Consider the following 24,079-nt stretch of genomic DNA (forward strand, 5'->3'; position numbering starts at 1 on the left):
TTAACAAATATCACAACCAATAGCTGCCAATCACAACCATCATGACCAAAGAGATCATGAATTTCATTTATACAAATTGACAGATACCTAAATGTCACATTTTTCAAAAATGTATCTTTGAAAAACCAAAATTAGATCATGTAAAATTAATTGTGATATTGAAAATTAATAAAAACGTATAAAACACGAAAAATGAGTGGCAAGAAACGGTAAGTTAATAAACCAAAAATTAAACAATTTATAATAATAATATTCTTAGAACCATTTTATTGGTCGGTGAATTTTTCAGCGTGTGCAGGTGCCCTCCGAAGTTACAACGAATATGCAAACATGCGAAAGTCACGGATTGTAAGGATGTCGCGGAAATCATTAAAGCTCTCACATATCAGGCTGAAGGTAAGCTTTTATAATTTAAAAATTAAGGCCTGCCTTAAGCGTTTTTCACTCATTATTTATACCTAACTACTTAATGTGAAAACCTGTGTGATAGCTGATATAGCCTGGTGGTTAGGAAGTCCGCCTCCTAACCGGAGCTCGGAGGTTCGATCCCGGGCACGCATCTTCAGAGTTATATGCGTTTTTAATAATTATATATCACATTGCTTTAACGGTGAAGGAAAATATCGTGAGAAAACCTGCATGCCTGAGAGTTCTCCATAATGTTCTCAAAAGGTGTGTGAAGTCCGCCAGTTCGCACTTAGCCATTGTGGTAGACTATGGCCAAACCCCTACGCATTCTGAAAAGAGACCCGTGCTCAGTAGTGAGCCGGCGATGGGTTGATCATGACGATGATAACAAACCCAACACACACACACACTTATGTGAGCACGACTCAACGGGAACTACCCCTAGGTACTTAGGTCTACTTCTTCAACTTTATAATGCTCATTGCTCATTACGTAGGTATATACCTATACTCATTATCTTAAGTAGGTACCTATTTGTCTAGAACTTAAAATAAAATTCATTCTTTAAAGGTTCAAAGAAAGGTTATAAAGTAAAACCACCGAAGTTTAAAACAAAACCGTTCACGCCGCGTCATTACAAAGACACGTGTATTCCTATGGCGCCGTCGATGCATACGAGGTAAAGAATATTTTATTATAAAAAAACTGGCCAAGTGCGAGTCAGGCTCTTGCAACGAGGGTTCCGTACTACAGTCGTATGTTTTCGACACTATAGGCACGACAATTCAAAACCATGATGCATAAAAATAAATTTAAACCTGTTTTAGAATGCACAGGCGAAGACCTTTTATACGATACCCCACTTGATATAGTTATCTTACTTCCAAAATTGAAAATACTAATTATTTGTTCATGACCACAATTTAATTTTTTTTTTGTGTGATTTAACTACAAATTCACGGTTTTCAGATTTTTCCCCGAATGTCTGCTATTAGACCTACCTACCTGCCAAATTTCATGATTCTAGGTCAACGGGAAGTACCCTGTAGGTTTCTTGACAGACCCACAGGCAGACGGACAGGCAGACTGACAACAAAGTGATCCTATAAGGGTTCCGTTTTTCCTTTTGAGGTACGGAACCCTAAAAACATATAACCGTCCTTGGCAGTCGGGTAATAAGTATTTTCACTCTTATTGCATAAATCTCACTGGCACGATAAAAAGAAAAGTCTTGACTTTTTGACTGACTGATGCTCAACGTCCAGTCAATCAAAACCCTTGGACCTAGAAAGCTGATATTTTGCACAGAGGTCCCCCTTTAAAAATCAAAATAAATGTATTTATTTGATGTAGGGCAACCATCCTCATTCCTAAGCTTCACTTCACCCATAGTTATATTAAACAGGCTTCACCCGAGAGCCCATAGAGGCTCTAAACTCATGGAAAACGTCAGAGGGCGGTCGGCCGCATAAAAATAGACTACATAATATATTTCTCAGACCTTGAGTATCACCTAAATTGCATTTAAAGGTGTTAAAAGCTAAAAAAAATGCTCTGAAGAATCTATCTTCCTATTAAATAACTATTGATTATTTATATTTAAAATATTAATTCTTTGTCTATAATAATTTAAGGTTGAAATATATTGGACACTGTTCGTTAGAACCACCCGCGGCAGACACCCGAGAAAAGTAAGTTTTATTATGGTTGTCTATTTACAAAAAACTTCTAAAAGTATGCTCCTGAAAAAAGCATATTACACAATCATAGATTATCTAAATGATAAAAGAGCGTGGATTTGACCTGCAGCTCGTTCTAGCAACACGCGGGACTGCAATTACTTTTATATAGGTACATGGCATAAAATTGTGTATCAAATCTTTGAAAAGAGCAACCGCCGAGTTTCTTGCTGGTTCTTCTCGGTAGGAAAGGCATTCCGAAACAGTGGTAGATGCATTTGACGATTCAAAAGTACCTAAAGTTGTAAAAGTTTAGTTGAATAAAAAATATTTGTACCTACACTGGAATTCATAGTCAACATAGGGCTTCTTTAGGGGACCATTCAGACGACATGTGTGATATCCAACCTTTATGCAATGCATTAAGGTTGAATGTGACATGTCGTCTGAATGGTCCCCTTCTTGACTATGTAAATGTGATTTTTAATTTACTTGATATTATAATAATACTAGCTTACGCTCGCGACTTCGTCCGCGTGAACTACACAAATTTCAAACCCCTATTTCACCCCCTTAGGGGTTGAATTTTCCAAAATCCTTTCTTAGCGGACGCCTACGTCATAATAGCTATCTGCATGCCAAATTTCAGCCCGATCCGTCCAGTAGTTTGAGCTGTGCGTTGATAGATCAGTCAGTCAGTCAGTCAGTCACCTTTCCCTTTTATATATATAGAGATTATGCTGATAATGTACTGTTTGACTTATTTTAATTTTAGGCAAGCATACTCAAGGTTCGATTTTGGATCTACATCGGAAGAAGAAGAGGCTGGCGGTATATTAAGAAAAAAGAAAAAGAAATACATTAAGAAAGTGCGATATTATGATCTATTACCCTGCGATGTGATCTTGCCTACGCCGGTACCTGTTGTAAAGCATACATCATCTGATCAATCTATCTTTAATGTAAGTATCCACTGGTAATAGGAAAGGTATGCTTTCCTATTATTAGTTTACTTAGATGATTCTTGGAGAACTATGAGCTATAAACTGTTGTTTAACCATTAGTTACCTATTGCAATGCATGGCGCGACACGCTTACGTTTCAGGAACATAGAATGATAAACATTTTATTTGTCCACGAAAACTATTAGGTAGGTACATTATGACGCTTACAAATCTATATAGTAAGTAAATCTTAAGACTAATCAGTTCATACCCGGCTGAATTTGTTGCGGACTTCTTCTCAGCTTAGGGAGCGTAAGGAACCCTCGTAGTTTTAAGTTTACGTAATTAATTATCAATTTATCACCATAACATCATTATCTTACAATTGAAGTCAAAAAGTATACAATGGTACCTACCTATTTTGAATAAATGTTTTGAGTTAGAGTTTGCCAGTTCACAGTCGATATGTCTCTGTAATTAAATATCATTTGCTTTAACGGTGAAGGAAAACATCGTGATGTAACCTGCATGCCTGAGAGTTCCACATAATGTTCTCAAAGGTGTGTGAAGTCTACCAATCTGCACATGGCCAGCGTGGTAGACTATGGCCAAAAACCCTTCTCACTCTAAGAGGAGACCCGCGCTCTGTAGTGAGCCGGTGATGGGTTGATCATGATGATGATGATGATATCTCTGTAAGGAACTATATTTATCAGAATTGCTCCATAAGCTTGGCTTACTACTCATATTTCTATCAGGTTTGTAGCCCTAAGACCAGTGGGGAAGTGATTGCGGCACAAAAGGCGGCAGCGACGCCAGCGGACTACAAGCCGCCTTTACCTCCGAAATCTGGCTATGAGTAAGAAAAAGTATAATTGCTGATCAAAGATAAACAAGACAAGATAGGCAACGCTCGTACTTTAGTATTTTAAAATGTGAAGACAAATTCTTACGCTTGAGTGCGAGTCACGCATGCGGTAGTAGTACAGACTATATTTAGTTACAGATACTAGCGCAGAGTTTACGTATCTTTGTGTAAAACGACACCTGCGAGTATGCTTCAAAGCATGGCGGCCAGTTACCAGTCTAAAGAAGTTGTTGCTGGTTGATTCGTTTATTTCTTCACGGAAGATAGGGCTGTGCAGTCTGCAGTATTATTATCCATTCCATACTCCCGTGCTTGTTGCATCTGCTTTGACATGGTTCCACAACAGACCTAGGGGGGTTGTTTTATATATTTTTTGAATGCAAATTGGGCGTGATCTCTCATAATATCATCTCCATTATAAAGATCAGTGGTTGTGCTAACGCCGTTGTCAAATTATGTGTGAAATAGAAACAGATATATTTTTTAATTCAAATAAACTTATACAAAACGTACTTTTGAATCGTCACTGAATTTACCACTTGTTCAGCTCTTTTTAAATGTTCAATTTACAATTGCAGTCCCGCGTATTGCTGGAGCGAGCTGCGAGTCAAATCCACGCTTTTTTATTGTTTAGAAAATCTTCGATTGTGTGATTAACTATAGTTAAAGTAAAGTCTAATATTAATTGTGGAATTTTATTATATTATCAAAGACTAGCGACCCGCTCTAGCTTCGCACAGGTAGGTTATTACAATTTTCGTAGGGATCTATATATTTTTAAGATTAAATATAGCCTATCCTATGTCACTCAGGAATAATGTCTACTGGTAATCTACTGGTGAAAGAATTTTCAAAATCGGTTCAGTAGTTTCAGAGATTACCCCTACAAACAAACTTACAAACTATAGATAACACTCATTCCCACAAACGTTTCTCAAGGCGGAGCGCGGGAGTCGTGTGCCTACTACGATTTCTAGTTTGCTATAAGAGTAGTAGAGTTGTCTATAGGTCGCAACTATTGTTATAAAATGTCAAGGAGCTTTAAGTTCCTAAAATTAATAATATTGGTGATATTCCAGTTTGTACAAACCACACAGCGGAATAATAGTGAATAAGGACAAATCTTTTGCACCCGATGTTGTTCATATGCCTGGCCCAAGGAAATTTGAAAGGTAACTGTTCAAATAACCTACCCACAAGTTTCAGACTTCAGTTTTTCAGTTTTATGTATTGTGGACGTATTTACCTCATCATTGTCTGGATCAACCCATCGCCGGCTCACTAAAGAGCACGGGTCTCCTCTTAGAGTTAGAAGGGTTTTGGCCAAAGTCTACCACGCTGGCCGTGTGCGGATTGGTAGACTTCACACACAACTTTGAGAACATTATGCAGAACTCTCAGGCATGGAGGTTTCCTCACGATGTTTTTCTTTACCGTTAAAGCAAGTGATATTTAATTAATTAAAATACGCATAACTCCGAAAAGTTAGAGGTGCGTGCCCGGGATCGAACCCCCGACCTGCGAAAGAAGGCGGAGCATATTAATATAAATGTGACGAGAAATACAAATATAGCATTTGTGCTCATTATATAATATACCTACTAAGATGAGACGTACTCTTGATGATTTTTTCAAGAAAACTTAAAACTTCTATTTTTATTTACAGTGATAAAAAACCAAAGAAAAAACCATGTCATAAAGGAGGGTAAGCTTTTCCCTACCTACCTAAGCGCTTTTCTTTAATCTTGTTAATTTTCTAGAAAAATAGTAGAATTCACAACAAAGGCATTAAATAAGCCATTTAATCTGCGACGTCTATCTACCCGAGCCGAAGGCGAGTGAGATATAAGTTGTAATTTCACACTAAATAGACAAGTACTTATAATAATATTATTATTGTATTATTTTCTCGCAATCGAAAGAAGCAGAGTGAATAACTCGGTCACAAAACCCATTTTCCCCTCGACTTAAATATTTGTCATCGCCTTCGGCTGGGGTTGCTAGATAGTCTCGGATAAAATTACTTATTTTATGCCATTGTTGTACAATTTACTATTTAAATAAAATAAGGTTCTTTTATCTAAAAGGTCATACATTTGTAAAGTATTTTTCAGAGTGTGCACTAAAAAATCTTGTACCAGGAAAAAATGCAGGTTAGTCTTTATCTTTGCTCTTGTATTTCTTTATGTTTGAAGCTGTTTCATCACATAAAATTAATTCTTTCTTCTTAACTTTGTGATTTTTCAGAAAGAACGCCGCACTGAGGAAACGTCAAATTGCAAGAAGAACTAGATGGTAAAAGAAGTTTAATTTTTGACCTAGCACCTGTTGGATATGTGATACTGGCTTCCCACGGTGCGTGATTCTGTGGATTATCACGCGCGACTGACCACCACGGACAGCCATGCACCACGCACAAGGCTATTTCAACGGTAGTACGTGTCAGTCTGTGGTGGTTGAGATTCGAAGCCATTTTGTCATCCGCAGATTGGACGCACCGAGACAGACGCGTCTGCGCTACCACGGACGATACTCTTTTCACAGTACGTCGGTGCAGGCTAGTCCCCATCCGTCCGCAATATCACACGTGAGAAGCTGGTATAATCGCTACTTAGCAAAATTTGCGTCTCGCCAGCACTGTGACCCTGCAAGATTCTTACAAGAGACCTATCTCCAGCTGTGAACGTCTATTGGTTGACGATAATAATGATGATATACACTGCAGGTCCGAGCAGAACAAGCCGCACATGACGCTCGGCGTGACGGACGGCAAGCCGCGCGCGCGCGGCACGCAGAAGCATCTCGACGACGATGACTCCATCTGCGGTCTTGACGAGATCCCCCGTCCGGAACATGTAAGCTGACGCCTGGTTGGCACTGAAGGGGCAAAGGTTTCTTAGGCACTTGTCAGAACCGCCGAAATCGCGCGTGAAGCTCTCATCCGTGAAAGGCTAAACGAAGACTAAAAAATATTGATCATATATGGTGCAAAGTTTAAATTCCTTCAAACGTGTTCAATTAGGTACTTCGCAATCTTCAAAGCTAACTCAAGATGATCAAAAAGTTTGCGCAATTCGTATTGTTGTGCAATATACATATTCGCAGGTATTTGATCGTTTAGGGTGCGCCTAATAATACAATTCTTTCCTATTTTTATGTTTATTTTATTAGGTTCAAATACCAGCGAATCTGAAACGCGGAACACTAGAGACGCACTCTCTAACGGTACTGCCTTGTGCGAAAGAACGAAAACCTGCCATACACTATGGTATTCTGACTGGCACTTTCAACATGTACGACAATAAATTCAGTACGTAAAATATTCTAGTTCTTATAGTTAGTACTATATATTATTCTTAAACACCAGAGTTCTCCCTTAATAAGTAAAGACACTGTCACAGTTTCACATTTCAACATTGTTTAATATAAGATTTCTCTGTACAGGCGCTAGATCAAAAGGTAGACAGGCTCTTACGATGAGCGTTATGGCGTACTGCTTAGCTTTTCATTATCATCCAAAACAGTGGACTATGAAGTTATTGGATAACTTGATGGATGCTGGTGATCAATGGCAAGTGTTCTAAATTAGTTCTGAAAACTTGTAGAAATACCGCAAATTAATTGATTTAACACTTTATTTAGGTACATCCAATGTTTGGACAAAGTACATGATCACTCAGCGGTGCAAGGAATGTGTGAAGTTTTGCCGTTTGGTAAAAAGCAAACTTTAGTGTTGAACGGCAAGAGAATGCAAGTTCTGCTTGGAGAGCCAGACATAGTTGGATATACAATGTCTCAGGACCCCACCGTATACAACCTCTGTAGAGGGCTCAAAGCGTTCTTTAAGAATAATCGTGCTGGTATATTATTGACCAGGTATGTGACTCAGTCTGGTAGGTGCTTTTTTGGATTTTTACTTTATACTTACTGATAAATTATATTTTTTAGGGTACTCAAAGTTGTAATTTGGAAGGATCGAATATGCTATTATATTTTCGATCCTGCGGGTAGGGACTCGAGGGCATATTCCAACTTTTCGAATGGTTGTGCTGCCATTATGAACGTCAAGGACTTAGTATCAGTATCAGAAGTTTTGTTAGCGCGGAGCATTGTGGAGGATCAAAAGTTCGTTCTGTCACCTGTCAAAGTACTAAAGATGGTAGATGAGAAATGTGATGAAGATTTCGAGTCTGACAAAGAGTTGACGCAGGCCGAAAAGGCTATGATGGGTTACAGAATACTTACCGAAAATTGCGCTATCGTGAATGCGAATATGCATTTGGGTGACAGGTGTTTTGAAGATGCAAAATATCGTCAAGCGTTGCCGATCGCTATAGTTGCCATGACCTATGCCAAGATATCTCCTCCTAACACTTGGTTTTCAAAGACATTGGACAAAGTGTTGCGTCTCGGCACCAAATTGTACATAGACTGCTTGCATCCCAAAGTGATGATCGACATGACGATAGATAATATACCGAACGAAATTATTGTAGGCCCGTACGCTTGCGAGATCATTATATACAGAGAGAGAGTTAAAGGGCAATTGTTTACTACGAAGGAGTGTTTGCTGAATATTCGCACGGGCCTCGAGGAATTCTTCAGTCAAGAATATAATAGTGGTATTTTAGAATTCAATAACTATACACTGGCGGTGTGGAGACAGAAAGACATGTTTTATCTGTTCGATCCATATCCGCGCGCTAACGACGGATCTCGGTCAGTTAATGTCGGTAGAGCTTGTTGTCTGATGCTGCTCAACCCGGATACCATGGCTGCTGTGTTTACGAAGAACTGGGATTACTTGCCTGCAACTACACAGTTTTATATTCATGCGTTCAAAGTCCTTAAATTAAAGAAAAAAAATGTTCAGGTATTTAAAACGATTATTACAAACATAAAAAACAATGGGCAAGTAGGTCCTCGTTGCGTGCCACTTCCAAAACATATTTACTTACCTACATAGATATATCATAATAAAATAAACGTAATGCTATATCTTATTTATTGAAGAAGTTAAAGACTTCGAAAGATAAGTTCATAATATTATACATTTTACGGTGTGGGATGTAGTGTGCAAGGTGCGAGACAGGAGTATTCTTGCTTAGCTCATAACGAGGGCTATCAGAATAATAATCACTCGCCACCAATATTTTGACTTTTCTCGTATTTTTTTCTTAAATAAGTTTAAAGTTTGATTCAAACTGCAAATGATTAGATTTATCATAAAGAACTTCTAAGTCATATTTCTAAAATGGCCGCTATGAGGACCAAGGTCCTTGCATTTTGCCCATTGTCCTTTTTAATGTTCAACAAAAGTTATATGTGGTAAAAATATCTTATTTCTTACGTTTTTATTATTAACTAGCTTATGCTCGCGACTTCTTCCGCACGGACTACAAAAATTTCAAACCCGTTTTTTATCCCCTAAGGGGTTCAATTTTCAAAAATCCTTAGCGAATGTCTACGTCATATTATGTAGCTATCTGCATGCCAAATTTCAGCCCGATCCGTCCAGTAGTTTGTGCTGTGCGTTGATAGATCAGCCAACTTTTCCTTTTATATATTTAGATTGCTGTTGCTTGGGGAATAATAATATTAAATGATTTCAGGCTCAAATATTATGCACTCTCAGTGACGAGCAGTTGCCAGGAGTCAAGAAAGTGAAACGTAAGGTACTGCCGACGAGTAAGGCTCGAGGCGACGGCAAGGAGCTGTTCCACGCCGTGTTGCCTATGGAAGAGGCGCCTGCAGCTGGGGTAAACTTTTAAATTTTTAGCTTTTACTACTTTTCCCCCGCCATTTCGTTCATGTACATTAAAGTTATTAGGGTATCACAGTAAAACAAGAAACTTTGTATGTCAGGTCGAAATTGCAATCGGGCTATGAGGCGGGGGGGCGCCCCGCACGTCACCCGCACAGGGTTAGCGCGGGGGCTATGCGCGTGTGCGGGTGTTCCTTCCCCGATAGCCATTTCGAATTTTCGCGTAGTATATTTTTAGTGTAGTTTGGTACATTCCGTCTATCTGTCCGTCCGTCGGTGACTCAGCCGTTTTAAACATGAGCTGTAAAGTTATTGTAGCACAGTAATTATAAAAACCTGTTACTGCTACATATAGAATATTTGTTGTTTTTTTATTTTTTTTATTTGCTACCTGTTTCCTGAACATGAAAAGCAGAAGCTGACAAAATGTTGGTTTACCTTTTAAGTGATATTTCGTTGAATAGATATTTTAAAATCATTACGAGGTTTTTAGACAGTTGTAAAAAAACTACCCTTTGTGAAATGATTGTGTTGTTTCTGTTTACAAATATTATTTTAATGATTATTAATTATTATTATTATTAATTATTAATGATGCCCAGTAGGTACAAATCGGGCAAATCACGGGTATCAGCTAGTCTAATTTATATTAAAAAATGTATTTTTAGCCACAAGTTGATGAAGAGCATATGGGTGACATAATATCCTTGGTGGAAAGCATACAAGAGGACTATGTTCCTCCTATACCTTTAAGATACAAGAACCTACCTCCTGAAGAATTGCAGCCTAAAGTCGGTGAGTAACTTTTTGTTTTAATAATGAACATTGTGAATGTACTGTTTATAAAAAACTAGCGACCCGCCCCGGCTTCGCATGGGTGCAATGTAGATACTAATGTCATGCCATTGAGGTGTCATTGCCTCGGAAACTCTCAAATGAGAGGGGTTTTTTTCCGACCTAATTCACATTATTTTAATTTCTCTAGGAATCTGTAATTTTTTGAGAATTAAACTATAGCTATAAACCTTCCTCTTGAATCACTCTATCTATTGGTGAAACCCGCGTTAAAATCCGTTTCGTAGTTTAAAAGATCTACGCGTTCATACATACATACATACATACATACATACAGCGGGAAGCGACTTTATTTTATACTATGTAGAGATACGGTAATCAATCATTATTATAATGTGAGATAAAGTATTCCATTATATCCATTCATATAACAACCATACCTCTTTCATGGAACCTGCCTATACCACTCTATAGAGGTATAGGTACATACTATGGGAGTGCTTAGTAGAGACTAACTAGCGCCCAGTCTATGCGCTCCCATAGTAGGTACCTACAGTCAAATTCGCACAAAAATGCATCAAAGTACGGCTAGCCTAATGAGTGGATGGGATCTGTGTTCTGGATACAGTGAACTTGGACTCGCCGACGGTGTCGGTGACGCAGGTGGTGCCGCCGTGGCCGCGGCCGCGCGACAAGACCCACGAGCCGGCCGAGCCCGACCCCGAGCCCGAGCCCACGCCGCCGCCCACTCCGCCGCCGCTGCCGGTATGCCCCTGCCCCCTACCTTGCGCTACAGTCGCCAGTCGGTCAGTATGTACTGAGCTTCCGGTTGTCCCGGTGCTTGCAGTGGGTGCGCAGAGAGTTACCCTGATATCGCGATAATGGGTGGCGCCTTGCCACAATATTTTAGCTAACGCACTGTCAGAGATGTCATGGATATCATACCTACATGTCGGCAGCGCCGTCTCTTAGTAGTAAATACTTTGATCAATCAATCGATCGATTAAGCAAAGTGTTTACAACAAAAAGACGGCACTGCCGACACATAAAAAAATACAAATAGCGAGCAAACGAGATGGGTCACCTGATGTTAAGTGATTACTGCCGCCCGTGAACATTAGCAGCATGAGCACCACAAGAACTGCCGATGCGTTGCCGGCCTTTCAGGAATTTGTTGGCCCGCCCCTTGAACAACCCCATGTTCGGTGGGAATTTATTCCACAGTTAGCATGTGCGTGGAAAGAAGAATCTGGCACAACGGACAATACATAATATGTTATTATGTAATTACTAATTACATACGTACATAATATTACATTGTTATCCGAAACCAAAAAAAAGTGATTTCGGAGTTTCCTCATCTTTTTTCGGAGAGGTTCTGTGGAATTGTCAGCTTCTTTCAAAACACGTAAGCAGACCACCTGAGACCTATTCTCTGTCTTGCACAACACCCATTTGGCTCGTCGCTATTGTCTTTCTTTTGTTAACAAATAAATTGAGGATACGTATTTTAAATATCTATATATACCCGAGTCCTGAATACTCGCAGATGAGGAATTATCTGTGTGAATACTATAGAATTGTTTTGCTTTCAGTCACCGGAAGGAGACGAAGAGGAGGTAAATATTTTGTGTGTTATTTGTATATTAGGTTCATATTATGAAATCGACAAAAGGCGGTGATAGCCCAGCGGTTCAGACGTCAGTCTTCTATTTGGGGGGATCCGTAGTTCGATCCCAAACCTCTATCTTTTTGCAGTTATGTTCGTGTTTAGGGTTCCGTACTGTAAGGGTGGTAAATAGGGCGGAATAGAAATATACCCGGATACGGAATAATCTACCACCTTACAAAGATTAGAGGAAAAAAAAATAATTTTAATTTACTTGATCTATCTACCTAGTAAAGAATAGAAGCTAGCCGTCGACTCCCTTGTAATGTATATGAGGTGTTATAAATGAAATTTGCTAGATGTTTTTAATGTTTTTAATGTAACCTTTACCGGGGTCGCTTAATACATAGTGATGGCTAATAATGCTTAGTTATTCTAGCTTAATGCCAAGACTTAATTTAGATACATTAGAATGCCTTAGGTAGATAGTACATAAAATCTATGTTTTAAATTTAAGATGCCATTGGCATGGAATAGACAATGACACAGTAAAATTCATAAAATTGTTTCAAAATAAAAGCTCAGTAGTAAAGACAGGGTTCTTACTGTACACATACACTAACAAGGTTCACTAAACTGTTGCAGGATACAAACATTTGCTTACTTGTAGGTGCGAAGACTGCAAGGTAGCTGGACGGCATCGGCCAAGATCCAAAACTCAATTTATTTGATTCTTCACAACCGAAATGTTTCATTACAAAGATTTTCACCAAGTCTTATCCATAGCAATTAAGTTGTCAACGTGAATGTGCAAAAGAAATAAATACGAAAACCGAAAACGCAAACGGAAAACTGAAGCTAAACGTAAAACGTAAACGTAAACCCTGTAACAAAGAAAAACAAGATTATAATTTGTGCTGTGTGAAAACTTCGACACGTGGAATTTTCCCGATCAAACACAACTCACCTATTGAACTCCTGGCCACCAATGGTTTTCAGAAGTCCACCCACAACCCATTATCCTCATTTATTTGGGAAGATAAAATAACTGGAACTGGAATGAAATCATAAAATTAGGATTTTCTCTAACCAAACCGCCATTTTGTCGAATCCACATTACTTGATTTTTCACTCACCATAATTGATGAAACATTGAAATACGTTAGGATGACTAAAATTTATAACTATTGTATTTTCCCAGGCGAAGCCATGGGCGAAAAAGAATGAGATTTTCCTGGAACGAAAAAAATTCGTCTTCACATGTTGACTCCAGGAAAATTCTAAATCTCACCTATCGGTGTTGCCAGACGCAACCCGAGTGTGGCCGCTCTCAGTTAGTTTGATCATGAAGCCAATTCATTTTTGAATATTTGCGGAACCTAAGGATATATTATAAGAACCGTTTTGTTAATGACTTAACAATAAACAAATGATATTATGGTTTTATTTAATTATTTTGTTTTATTTTTACGACAATTGACAACGAAGCAAACGCCATCTATTGTGGCTCGAATGAACTCTGAACATCGACCCACGCGTAGTTCTGCACCTTGATGCTAGGTGGCACCAACATACTTTGAACAAAATAGATTTTAATTAAAAGCGAAACGCTAATTAGTAGTTCAAAATTTACAACGTCACAATACTTCCCCTCCTACGAAAAGGTTCAACAGGTTGAACCACGCTGCCCTCAGCGTCATCCAACAACTACTAACAATTTGCCTGAAACAAACAAAAAAAACACAGAAGTTACGCGTGAACGCACATCTACTACTAACAAGGAAAATTGTCTAACAAAATAAATATACTGAAAACAGTGTAAGGTTTTATACATTATACTTAACTACACAACCCTAACTTCTAAAAAGAATATATACAAAAAACTTCATGGTGTCTAAGACACTTGAGTGGAAACATCTTGGCATCATTCTTCAGCTGACTGATAGAATGCGTCTAGGCCTACGGTGGTTCACTCTTTTAAACTACCATCGTAATATTTGTTACTCAACAAATACGGAAAACTGGTTGTGAACGGGTCCATCTGATATGGCAACCGTTCTCTATCCCATTCGGAAAAATAAAACCGAATCAAAATCGGAATATGAGAAAAAAAAACGAAATAACTCTCCTAGAAAATAGATCTCGGAACAGAATCGGAAAAATAACAGAAATGATCCATTATCTAGAAGGAAAACGAAAACAAAACACAAAACCCCCCCTTTTCGTTATCCCCAAAGTACGATATTTGCATTTTTACTTTCTCAACCGGTTGGTCTACCACAAGCATTCCAATCATCACATATTCATCCCTACATACATCCACTACATTCATCCTCAACTGAACCATGGTAATGTTACTGTTAATTCAGAACATCACTACACTCATACAAATTCCTAATTGAATATTGATAACTTAAATATTCAAACAGTTTAGACCAAACTAAGTAATGGCAAATATCTACTTCTTAATATCCTTAATATGCCAAGTGCCTATTGGGTGGTTGTCAGCTACTCTAACTAGTTCGTAAACCAAAGGTGACAAAACCTTGACAACCCTGCACTTTTCATACTTAGGTGCCAGCTTAGCTGCGAAAAAATTTGTAGCGTCGCTTTGTGGATAGGTCTTTTTCCACACTATGTCCCCAACAGAATAGCTTGCAGACCTACGCCTTAAGTTGTAATGCGTTGCATACTCTGCATGAGCCTGAAACAAATTTCTCCTAACCTGACCAAATATGTCCTCCAAAGTTCCAAACTTTCCTGCGTATTCCTCCCTTGGAATTCCGGCCTCGTACTCCTTATCCGTGTCCTTATAGAAGGAACCATTTAAAACCGGTTCTCTAGCGTGGACAAGGAAGAACGGGGAGAATCCAGTGGATTCATTAACCGCACTGTTTATGGCGAACTGGACCTTGTACAGGTTTTCGTCCCAGGACCTGTGGTTATCTTTCACAAAAGCGGCTACAGCAGTCATAACAACCTTATTGTACCTCTCAACAAGGTTAACTTGCGGAGTGTACAGTGGTGTGTAGTGTAATTTCGGAATATTATAACGCTTAATGAGATTACGGAATTCAGATCCTGTAAATTGGGACCCATTGTCCACAATCACAGTCTCTGGAACACTATGGTTCAAAAATACAAAATTCTCTAGCGCTTTAACAACAGCGGCACCTGTGGCACGCCGTAACGGAAACAACATTGTATATTTCGAAAAACAACACGTCACCACAAAAAGAAATGTAAATCCTGATTTAGACCTAGGCAAAGGTCCGACTAAATCAGCCGAAATGACCTGAAAAGGTCTCTCGCAGACTTTAGGCTTCCCTAGCAGACCTGGAGTGGCTGATGTCGTGTGTTTATACGCAGAGCAAGTATCACAATTCTTAACGTACTCAACCACGTCCTTATACATACCACGCCAAAAATATCTGAGGGATAATCTGCGATGAGTTTTGAACACACCAAAATGACCTGCAGTTGCATCTGCATGGTTTTGTTGCATAATTCTAAGGATGTCGTTCTTGTGGACTACCTCTTTCCAGTCGAACTCACTGAGAAGCTGGTATTTACATTTACTGTAACGATATAGTTTATCGTTCAAAATACAAAAATTCGGAAAATTTGCTGGATTGATTTTACAGCCATTAAATGTTTTGTCATACCAGTCATCTACCAAAACTTGTATCAACCTTAGGTGCGGGTGTGACTGAAAGTGTGTTTATCTGTTTTGTCACTTGTTTGTAAGCAAACTCTGAACTTAAAGTTGCCTTACTGTTAGTAGGCTCAGAAAATAAGGCGGAACGCTGCCTCGCAGCCTCTAGTTTGCGACACTTTTCCTTCAACATTGCGACAGACTTAATGTCAACAAGAGCTAATTGTTCTGAGTAAAAAGGGCGAATATTATGTAATAAAATTTGTAACTTTTGTTCTTCGGAAAGTGGTGTTGACAACCTTGAAAACATGCAAAACATTATAGCGAAATAGATAGACACAGGTTCTTCAGAGCCTTGTGTTCTTGCTCGAATTTCACCTAGCAACCTGTAGTCATAATCTACTGCATCAAATTCCTCTAAAAATAAAGTTTTCAATTCTGACCAAGACGAAACTTGACATTTGTTGCCTCTGTACCATAACAATGCTCGGCCTGTAAAAAGATGAAATGCAGAAACAAATAATTTTCCATCTGAAACGCCATAAGATCTTTTATATTCCTCAACGCGTTCGATGAAACTGCGCGGATCACCCTGTCCGTTGAAATTTAACTTCCACTTGGCAACATTTTTATCACCAGTGCAGTCAACGGCGGTACTCTCGGAATCCAGTGATTCGTCGTGAGACGACTCATTGTCAGCATCTAATCTGGAAATCAAACTCTGCAACTTTGTATGTAATTCACTCTTCTTACTTATTAAGCTGAGTTCGGAACACTGTATTCTCAAAATTCTAAAGTACAAATGTGAAGCTAAAGCTTTAGACCTACAGAGGGCATGTCTATCTTTAGTGTCAGAACACTTTTTTAATAAATCTTCTAAGTCTTGAAGTTTTTTAGTAATAACCCCTAACTCACTTTCAGAAGTGAAATCCGTCTCTAAAATTGATTCAGAAGGAATTTCCTGAATTAATTGTTTTAACTGTTTCTTTAAACCTAGCACTGTAGGTGCTGGAGTTTCGGAACGAATGGATACCTCATAACACAATTCGTCCTTCAAAAGTGAATGAAACTGGGCAAAAGTCTGTTCCATTGTGTTAAGTCAAAACACATTTAACAAAATATCGAGCTTGTGTAACTGTCTATGTTTAGCCTTATACCAATTGGTTAAACACAAACACAAAAGAAGTTATTTAAACTATTAAATATACACAAGCAAAATACACAACAAAAACAATATTCTTAAGTCTATCCTAACTATTTTATCAATTATGTTCCTATTCCAAAATATTGTTAATAATACAAGCACATATTATTACTATAGTAAACAAAATATAACAAAATAAAACTTCCCAAAATTGAATAAATGATTGTAAGGTGCAGTATCACCTTTATGAGTACACAGTGTGTTACAACCTTTACAATTACAAAAGTAAACAGGCAACAAAGTTGCAATGAACTCTGACTAGCATATTATCTTTCAAAAAAAAACAAAGAGATTGTGCAATGGTTTGATGGCTGTTACTTTACACTTTTAACACATAACCTAAAATACAACAAAATCTGTTTCTAAATGTCACTTTAAACTACCAGCGTTCAATTAAACTTAACATGTTTTGTGTGTGAAGTAGCTTTTATCATAACCTTAACACAGCTCTAAACAAAATTTCAACAAAATAATGAAGTATCAAGTCACTGAAAAAAAAATTGTTCATAACTTCATACTTGAACTTAATGTAATCTCTGAATATAGTTTATATATTTAGTTTCACAAGTTGTAACTCTTAGTATTTATAAATGTATGTGTGTAACTAGTTAACAGGACATAGCGTTTCAAAACTTTAATTATACTAAGTTACCGGAATTTTCAAACATAAGATGTACTTACTATTGAAAGCAATACCCAACAACAACTCAGTTAAGCAATGTTTATTACTAAACTGAAGGCAAACATTCACTTATACACCTCCAAGGTAAGTCGATAACATAATTAAACGGCATAAGCACCATTTATAAAGTGTTAATTAAGTAAGAAAAAACCACTGTTGGACTATACTCAGAAAATTACTTAAACTATCAAACAAAATTTCTAACTATTAGTTATTATTTAGTTAGTTAACCATAAAAAACAGCTTAGTGCTCTTTGCAATGTGTCACTACTTAGAAAATTGTACAATCAGCGGAGTACATTTCATAAAATTCACAAAATTTCTCAAAATATACTGAAATAACTATATAAAAAAACGTTCGGGCGCCATTTGTAAGGGTGGTAAATAGGGCGGAATAGAAATATACCCGGATACGGAATAATCTACCACCTTACAAAGATTAGAGGAAAAAAAAATAATTTTAATTTACTTGATCTATCTACCTAGTAAAGAATAGAAGCTAGCCGTCGACTCCCTTGTAATGTATATGAGGTGTTATAAATGAAATTTGCTAGATGTTTTTAATGTTTTTAATGTAACCTTTACCGGGGTCGCTTAATACATAGTGATGGCTAATAATGCTTAGTTATTCTAGCTTAATGCCAAGACTTAATTTAGATACATTAGAATGCCTTAGGTAGATAGTACATAAAATCTATGTTTTAAATTTAAGATGCCATTGGCATGGAATAGACAATGACACAGTAAAATTCATAAAATTGTTTCAAAATAAAAGCTCAGTAGTAAAGACAGGGTTCTTACTGTACACATACACTAAGAAGGTTCACTAAACTGTTGCAGGATACAAACATTTGCTTACTTGTAGGTGCGAAGACTGCAAGGTAGCTGGACGGCATCGGCCAAGATCCAAAACTCAATTTATTTGATTCTTCACAACCGAAATGTTTCATTACAAAGATTTTCACCAAGTCTTATCCATAGCAATTAAGTTGTCAACGTGAATGTGCAAAAGAAATAAATACGAAAACCGAAAACGCAAACGGAAAACTGAAGCTAAACGTAAAACGTAAACGTAAACCCTGTAACAAAGAAAAACAAGATTATAATTTGTGCTGTGTGAAAACTTCGACACGTGGAATTTTCCCGATCAAACACAACTCACCTATTGAACTCCTGGCCACCAATGGTTTTCAGAAGTCCACCCACAACCCATTATCCTCATTTATTTGGGAAGATAAAATAACTGGAACTGGAATGAAATCATAAAATTAGGATTTTCTCTAACCAAACCGCCATTTTGTCGAATCCACATTACTTGATTTTTCACTCACCATAATTGATGAAACATTGAAATACGTTAGGATGACTAAAATTTATAACTATTGTATTTTCCCAGGCGAAGCCATGGGCGAAAAAGAATGAGATTTTCCTGGAACGAAAAAAATTCGTCTTCACATGTTGACTCCAGGAAAATTCTAAATCTCACCTATCGGTGTTGCCAGACGCAACCCGAGTGTGGCCGCTCTCAGTTAGTTTGATCATGAAGCCAATTCATTTTTGAATATTTGCGGAACCTAAGGATATATTATAAGAACCGTTTTGTTAATGACTTAACAATAAACAAATGATATTATGGTTTTATTTAATTATTTTGTTTTATTTTTACGACAATTGACAACGAAGCAAACGCCATCTATTGTGGCTCGAATGAACTCTGAACATCGACCCACGCGTAGTTCTGCACCTTGATGCTAGGTGGCACCAACATACTTTGAACAAAATAGATTTTAATTAAAAGCGAAACGCTAATTAGTAGTTCAAAATTTACAACGTCACAGTACCTCAAACCGAACTGAACCTTTCTCATTCTGAGACGGCACCTGGGTTCAGTAGTAGGCCGGCGATAGGTGATGATGATGATGAACCGACACCAGCTATATGGTCCAGCGAGGCAATCGCAACTACCGGGAAAATGCAACCAATCTAATTATCTTACATAGGTACATACAATTCATTTCCATATTATAACAAGTTATAATATGGAAATGAAATTATTGTAACAGGTGGAAGAAAATGAGGAGGAAGAAGATGAAGACGCGGCGAATAGGAAGAAGGAAGAAGAGAAGAGGAGGAAGGCGGAGGAAGAGGAGGCGCGGCGCAAGGCGGAGGAGCTGCCGCCGCCGCTGCCGCCGCCACCGCCCTCGCCGCAGTCCGAGCCCGAAGTGCCGGTAAATACACGCGCAGTTATAACTGACAGTATTAACCACTGAAATATGCATATTATAAATACGTTGGAAGAGGTGTGCTAAACAAAAAAAACGGCTAAGTGCGAGTCAGACTCGCGCATCGAGGGTAGTGGTTTTGGAAGTCGGTTTATTTAATAATATTTTTTCATCAGGCTTTTAAACTCACACTCATGTTTTAATAACTTCTATTATGCAACTGTTTCATAAACTACTATAATAATTATTATAGAACTAAAATATGTATAATGATGAGAAGTTTTTAATTTTAGCTAGCGCAACCAATAGAAATAGTCGAAGACGAAGTCCAAACTATGCCGCCGACCAAAGTCGACCGTCGGATCCTTCTCACAGAGGACGCGAGGTACCGTTCCAAGTTGCGACAACTCCGCAAGAAAATGACGCCTCCTTTAGTAGAAGCCGGCGATGAATTGACGGCACAAGAAGAGTTAGAAAAGCCGAGCAACTTCAAGAATTTGCCGGACAACAGTCAGATTATAAGAGGAACGACTGCAATTAATGATTCAGACGCCATAGACGTGCTGCCCTTTGCAGCCATAATGGCGATAGTGACGTCCTACAAGTACACGGTCAACACCTGGACGGTCGGATTAGTTAACTTCGTGGTGGAGACAGCCAAGAAGTTGCACCAGAACAAGAAAGAAAAGTTTCAGCTCGCCCCGGTCCATGTTATACCGAAAATTGCTATTGGACATCAGGTTAGCTATCTACGTAAAGAAACATGATTTGTAGAATAAAAACCGGTCAAGTGAGAGTTGGACTCGCACACGAAGGATCCGTACCATCGTACAAGACATAACACTCCGTCCCACCCAGTGACCCGCCTGTAATTGCATTTTTGCGTTTATACTACTGGAAAGAGCCATCGCCCTGATTAGTTACCCCGCGACCCGAAGGGGTCTACAGTACGCGGCAGAAAGTAATGTACATCGGGTACTTTTGAATGACATTTCGGCTTTGTAGAGTTCTGTCACTCATGCCTATATGACGTTTTGTCGGTCTCAACGACAGAGACAACGCTCTACAAATCTGCTATCTCCTTCTAAAGGTTGATGTACATTACTTTCTGCCGCGTACTGTACGACCCGACGAGTTTTTGAAATCGTTTTGCAGGCCTATCACGCTCACATCGACGTGGTGGGGTCGGGCGCGACGTGGCAGCTGGAGCGCGCGCTGGGGCGGCGTCTGCTGCGCGAGCACGACCGCGGCGTGCTCACCACGTCCAGCTACAGCTGCGCCGTGCTGCGCCGCAACGGCCTCTACTACCTGTACGACGCGAGCGCCTGCAACGCCATGGGCCTGCGGGAGGCTGACAGGGGCAAAGGCAAAGCGTGCTTGATGCGATTTACGTCTTTGCACGATCTTGTGGCGAGGTATTAATAATAATAGTTATAAATACCTACAGTTTTTGGCCGCGACCTCTTCCACGTGATATAGCTAATAGCACTCTTGGATAGTGCAGCTATCTATCAGTGAAAGAATTTTCAGAATCGGATCATTGGTTTCGTAGATTACGTCCTACATACAAACCAACTTTATAGTTTCGTCGCAATCGTTGTTAGCAAACAAAGGCGATCGGTTAATCACCCACTATGCAGATCAGCCCCCGATTGTGTAAGAAAAACGTATTCAACGTTATCGTCAAATATTCTGCCCTTTGATTGGTTGATTTGGTGTATACATTTCTTCACAGCCACTCAAAGGGCAGAATTTGTTGACGATTACGATAACGATGAATACGTATTTCTTACACAATTGGGGGCAGAGTTTATTTTACGTGACAGCATTTTTAAGTGAGACTCACGCAAAATCTAATTATTTCTAGACGTTATAAATAGACTATTTCTTTCGTTCTGTTTTATAATAATTTTGATGCATTTGTATTTCAGGGTTTGGTATAATAAGGGTGGAACGACCGAGGAACAACCGTTTATACTGAGCAGAATAATAGTGAGAAGACTTATGATCGAACCGCGCTTGAAATTGCCCGAGGATTACGATTTTGCCACAATGGCACCCAAGAACAAAAAATCTAAATTGTCTTTCGTCGATGGATCGAAATCATCATCTGATAAGAAAAAATCTACCACCGAAAGCTCTGAGCCGAAAGCGGAACCGGTGGTTGGCTATCAACAGATCGGTGGGATATACAGAGTAGAAGGAACTACAGCGCTCAAGGATAGAAAATCTACTTCAGACGTGAAATCTTGCCATTTCGTCAGTTTGATCGCTATGCTGATGGCAACAATGCACCCCATCCGAACCTGGGACCACGTCATGGTAGACACGTGCATCGAGAAAGGCTTAGAAATACACGAGAAGGCGACCAACTTGAGCGTTTGCGAAAACAGAGCGATCAAAAACATTATCTTGGATGGCAAATTCGTGAACGTTAATGTCAAGAAAATTATTGTCGTGAACGAAAACCCGGAGAAGACACTAGAACAGTACTTGAGAGCGGTTTTGAGAAGACTCCGATACGTCATCGTTAGATTCCCTTCATGCAGCATGGTGATCTGCCAGACCGACGGCTACTACCACCTGTTCGACCCGTACGCGCCGCGCGCCGACATCCCTGACCCCGCGCTCGCGCAGCAAGAACGCAACACCAGCAAGGACGCTGCGGCAGAGGCGTCCGTGCAGGCGAAGCCGGCCGCTGTGGCCGGCTGGACTCTCTATCGCTCGATGGAGGCTTTGATTAATAGAATAAAGAAAAGTGTATCCTCGGCGAACTCTCCTGAATTTTATACTTTTGAACTGACTTCGATCAAAACTGCTCCCCGTCATTCCGCTCTGAACTACAGACTCAGCCCGCTCTTTAAACCGGACGAGAATCCCAACGCGCCATATTTAAGAAGACGTAGGATTCGTCCCACCGTGGATGAGAAAATGTATTGGCTAAATATTGAAGCTATACCCTGGTCGCGTATGAATTGTGTTAACGATTTGGGGCTAGACCGCAAGACCCCTCGAACTATGTGGAAGCATTGGGATATCGAATTCCCCGGAGACCTCTACTCGCTCTGGGGATCGCTGCATCCCTCGGACGCCAAATTCGAGGAACCTTATCGCGGCAAACAATATTTGGCGACCAGCGTCGTGGCGCTGGTCATGAGTAAAGCCTGCAGCTTGAGCGCCTGGACCGGCAGTCTCTTGGATGGAATCGTCGAAGTGGGAGACAGATATCACCAGAAATGTCATTCCAAGTTCGGCAAAAACCACGAAATCGTTCTTGAGGATTTAGAAACTAAGTTTGATGATATGTATCCTTACTCGTTTTCGGTGAAATTTGACAAAGTAATATTCGGTTTTGTGTATAACATATATCCCGATAGATTTAATTTGAGTAAAGCTTTAGTTTATTTCTTTGAAAAGAATACTTTGGGGATATTGATAAGTCCCGCAAAGAACTTGGCTTTTGGTAAGGCAGGCACCTCGTATTTCATGTTCGACTGTCAAAGCTACGGAGCCCCGGTATTCAGTCCCGGTCAAGGAGCCGCGTATATTTTGAAATGTGAAAGTCTCAACAGACTGATCTATTGTATGGCGGTAACATTGAATATAAGAAGACATGGTCAGCAATTCCATTTGTACAGCGTAACTTTAACACTTAATGAAAAATCTAAATAAACGGTATAAATACATATCTACTTGTTTTTTCTTTCGTTATTATTATTATAATTAATCTGATCTTACTTAAATAAGGCCCTCTCGTCCGAATGCACCTACGGCTAGCATGGCGCTCGTAGCACAGCTCTGCTTCCGGCATCGCTTCTTCCAAGTTCCACACAACACGCAGCGACAGGGTAGGTACTAGGTTCGCGCGAACCTATTGCTCGTAGCGCGGAGAATATGACTTACCTACTACTAGCCAAGATGGCAGGCAGGCTGTGTCCTTTCCCATAGGATGTAAGCTAACACTACCAAATTTCATCAAAATTGGTTACTGTTGGACACAGACACACTTTTGCATTTATAATATTAGTATGGATATGGATTTTGGCGAAGAAATTATGTGATCCCGTATCTCGAAGGAACTATTGTTTTCGGGATAAGAACTATCCTATAAATTGTTAGTCGCTAACCGTTTAGTAGTTTTAACGTGAAGCATGAATATGGTATATTTTTACTTAAATATACGTCAAAATGACGTCGTCTCGATGTTAATGAGACATGGTTCCAGCGCAATAGCAATTTGCGGGACTTA

At 39.2% G+C, this 24,079-nt stretch overlaps 1 protein-coding gene across 2 annotated transcripts; it reads left to right on the plus strand.

Annotated features, from left to right (window-relative positions):
* Positions 1-32: 32 nt before the first annotated feature.
* On the plus strand, positions 33-23,518 carry LOC117985767 (uncharacterized). Of its 2 annotated transcripts, XM_034972551.2 has the most exons (23): positions 33-209; positions 290-396; positions 979-1,087; positions 2,043-2,099; positions 2,863-3,049; positions 3,790-3,890; positions 4,979-5,071; positions 5,566-5,604; positions 6,014-6,052; positions 6,147-6,194; positions 6,625-6,754; positions 7,071-7,209; positions 7,344-7,470; positions 7,542-7,775; positions 7,848-8,772; positions 9,512-9,658; positions 10,332-10,458; positions 11,087-11,223; positions 12,054-12,077; positions 19,672-19,836; positions 20,124-20,570; positions 20,986-21,245; positions 21,762-23,518. In XM_034972551.2, the coding sequence occupies exons 1-23, from the start codon at positions 193-195 to the stop codon at positions 23,500-23,502; spliced, it is 5,400 nt and encodes a 1,799-aa protein (XP_034828442.1). In that variant the 5' UTR covers positions 33-192; the 3' UTR covers positions 23,503-23,518. The 2 variants fall into 2 exon arrangements, with proteins under 2 accessions (XP_034828442.1, XP_069357679.1); XM_069501578.1 differs by lacking the exons at positions 33-209; positions 290-396; positions 979-1,087; ... (1 more) ...; positions 2,863-3,049; positions 3,790-3,890 and adding an exon at positions 4,391-4,639.
* The last annotated feature ends 561 nt before the right edge of the window (positions 23,519-24,079 follow it).

This window comes from Maniola hyperantus, chromosome 10, assembly GCF_902806685.2.
Source record: "Maniola hyperantus chromosome 10, iAphHyp1.2, whole genome shotgun sequence".
Lineage (NCBI taxonomy): Eukaryota > Metazoa > Arthropoda > Insecta > Lepidoptera > Nymphalidae > Maniola > Maniola hyperantus.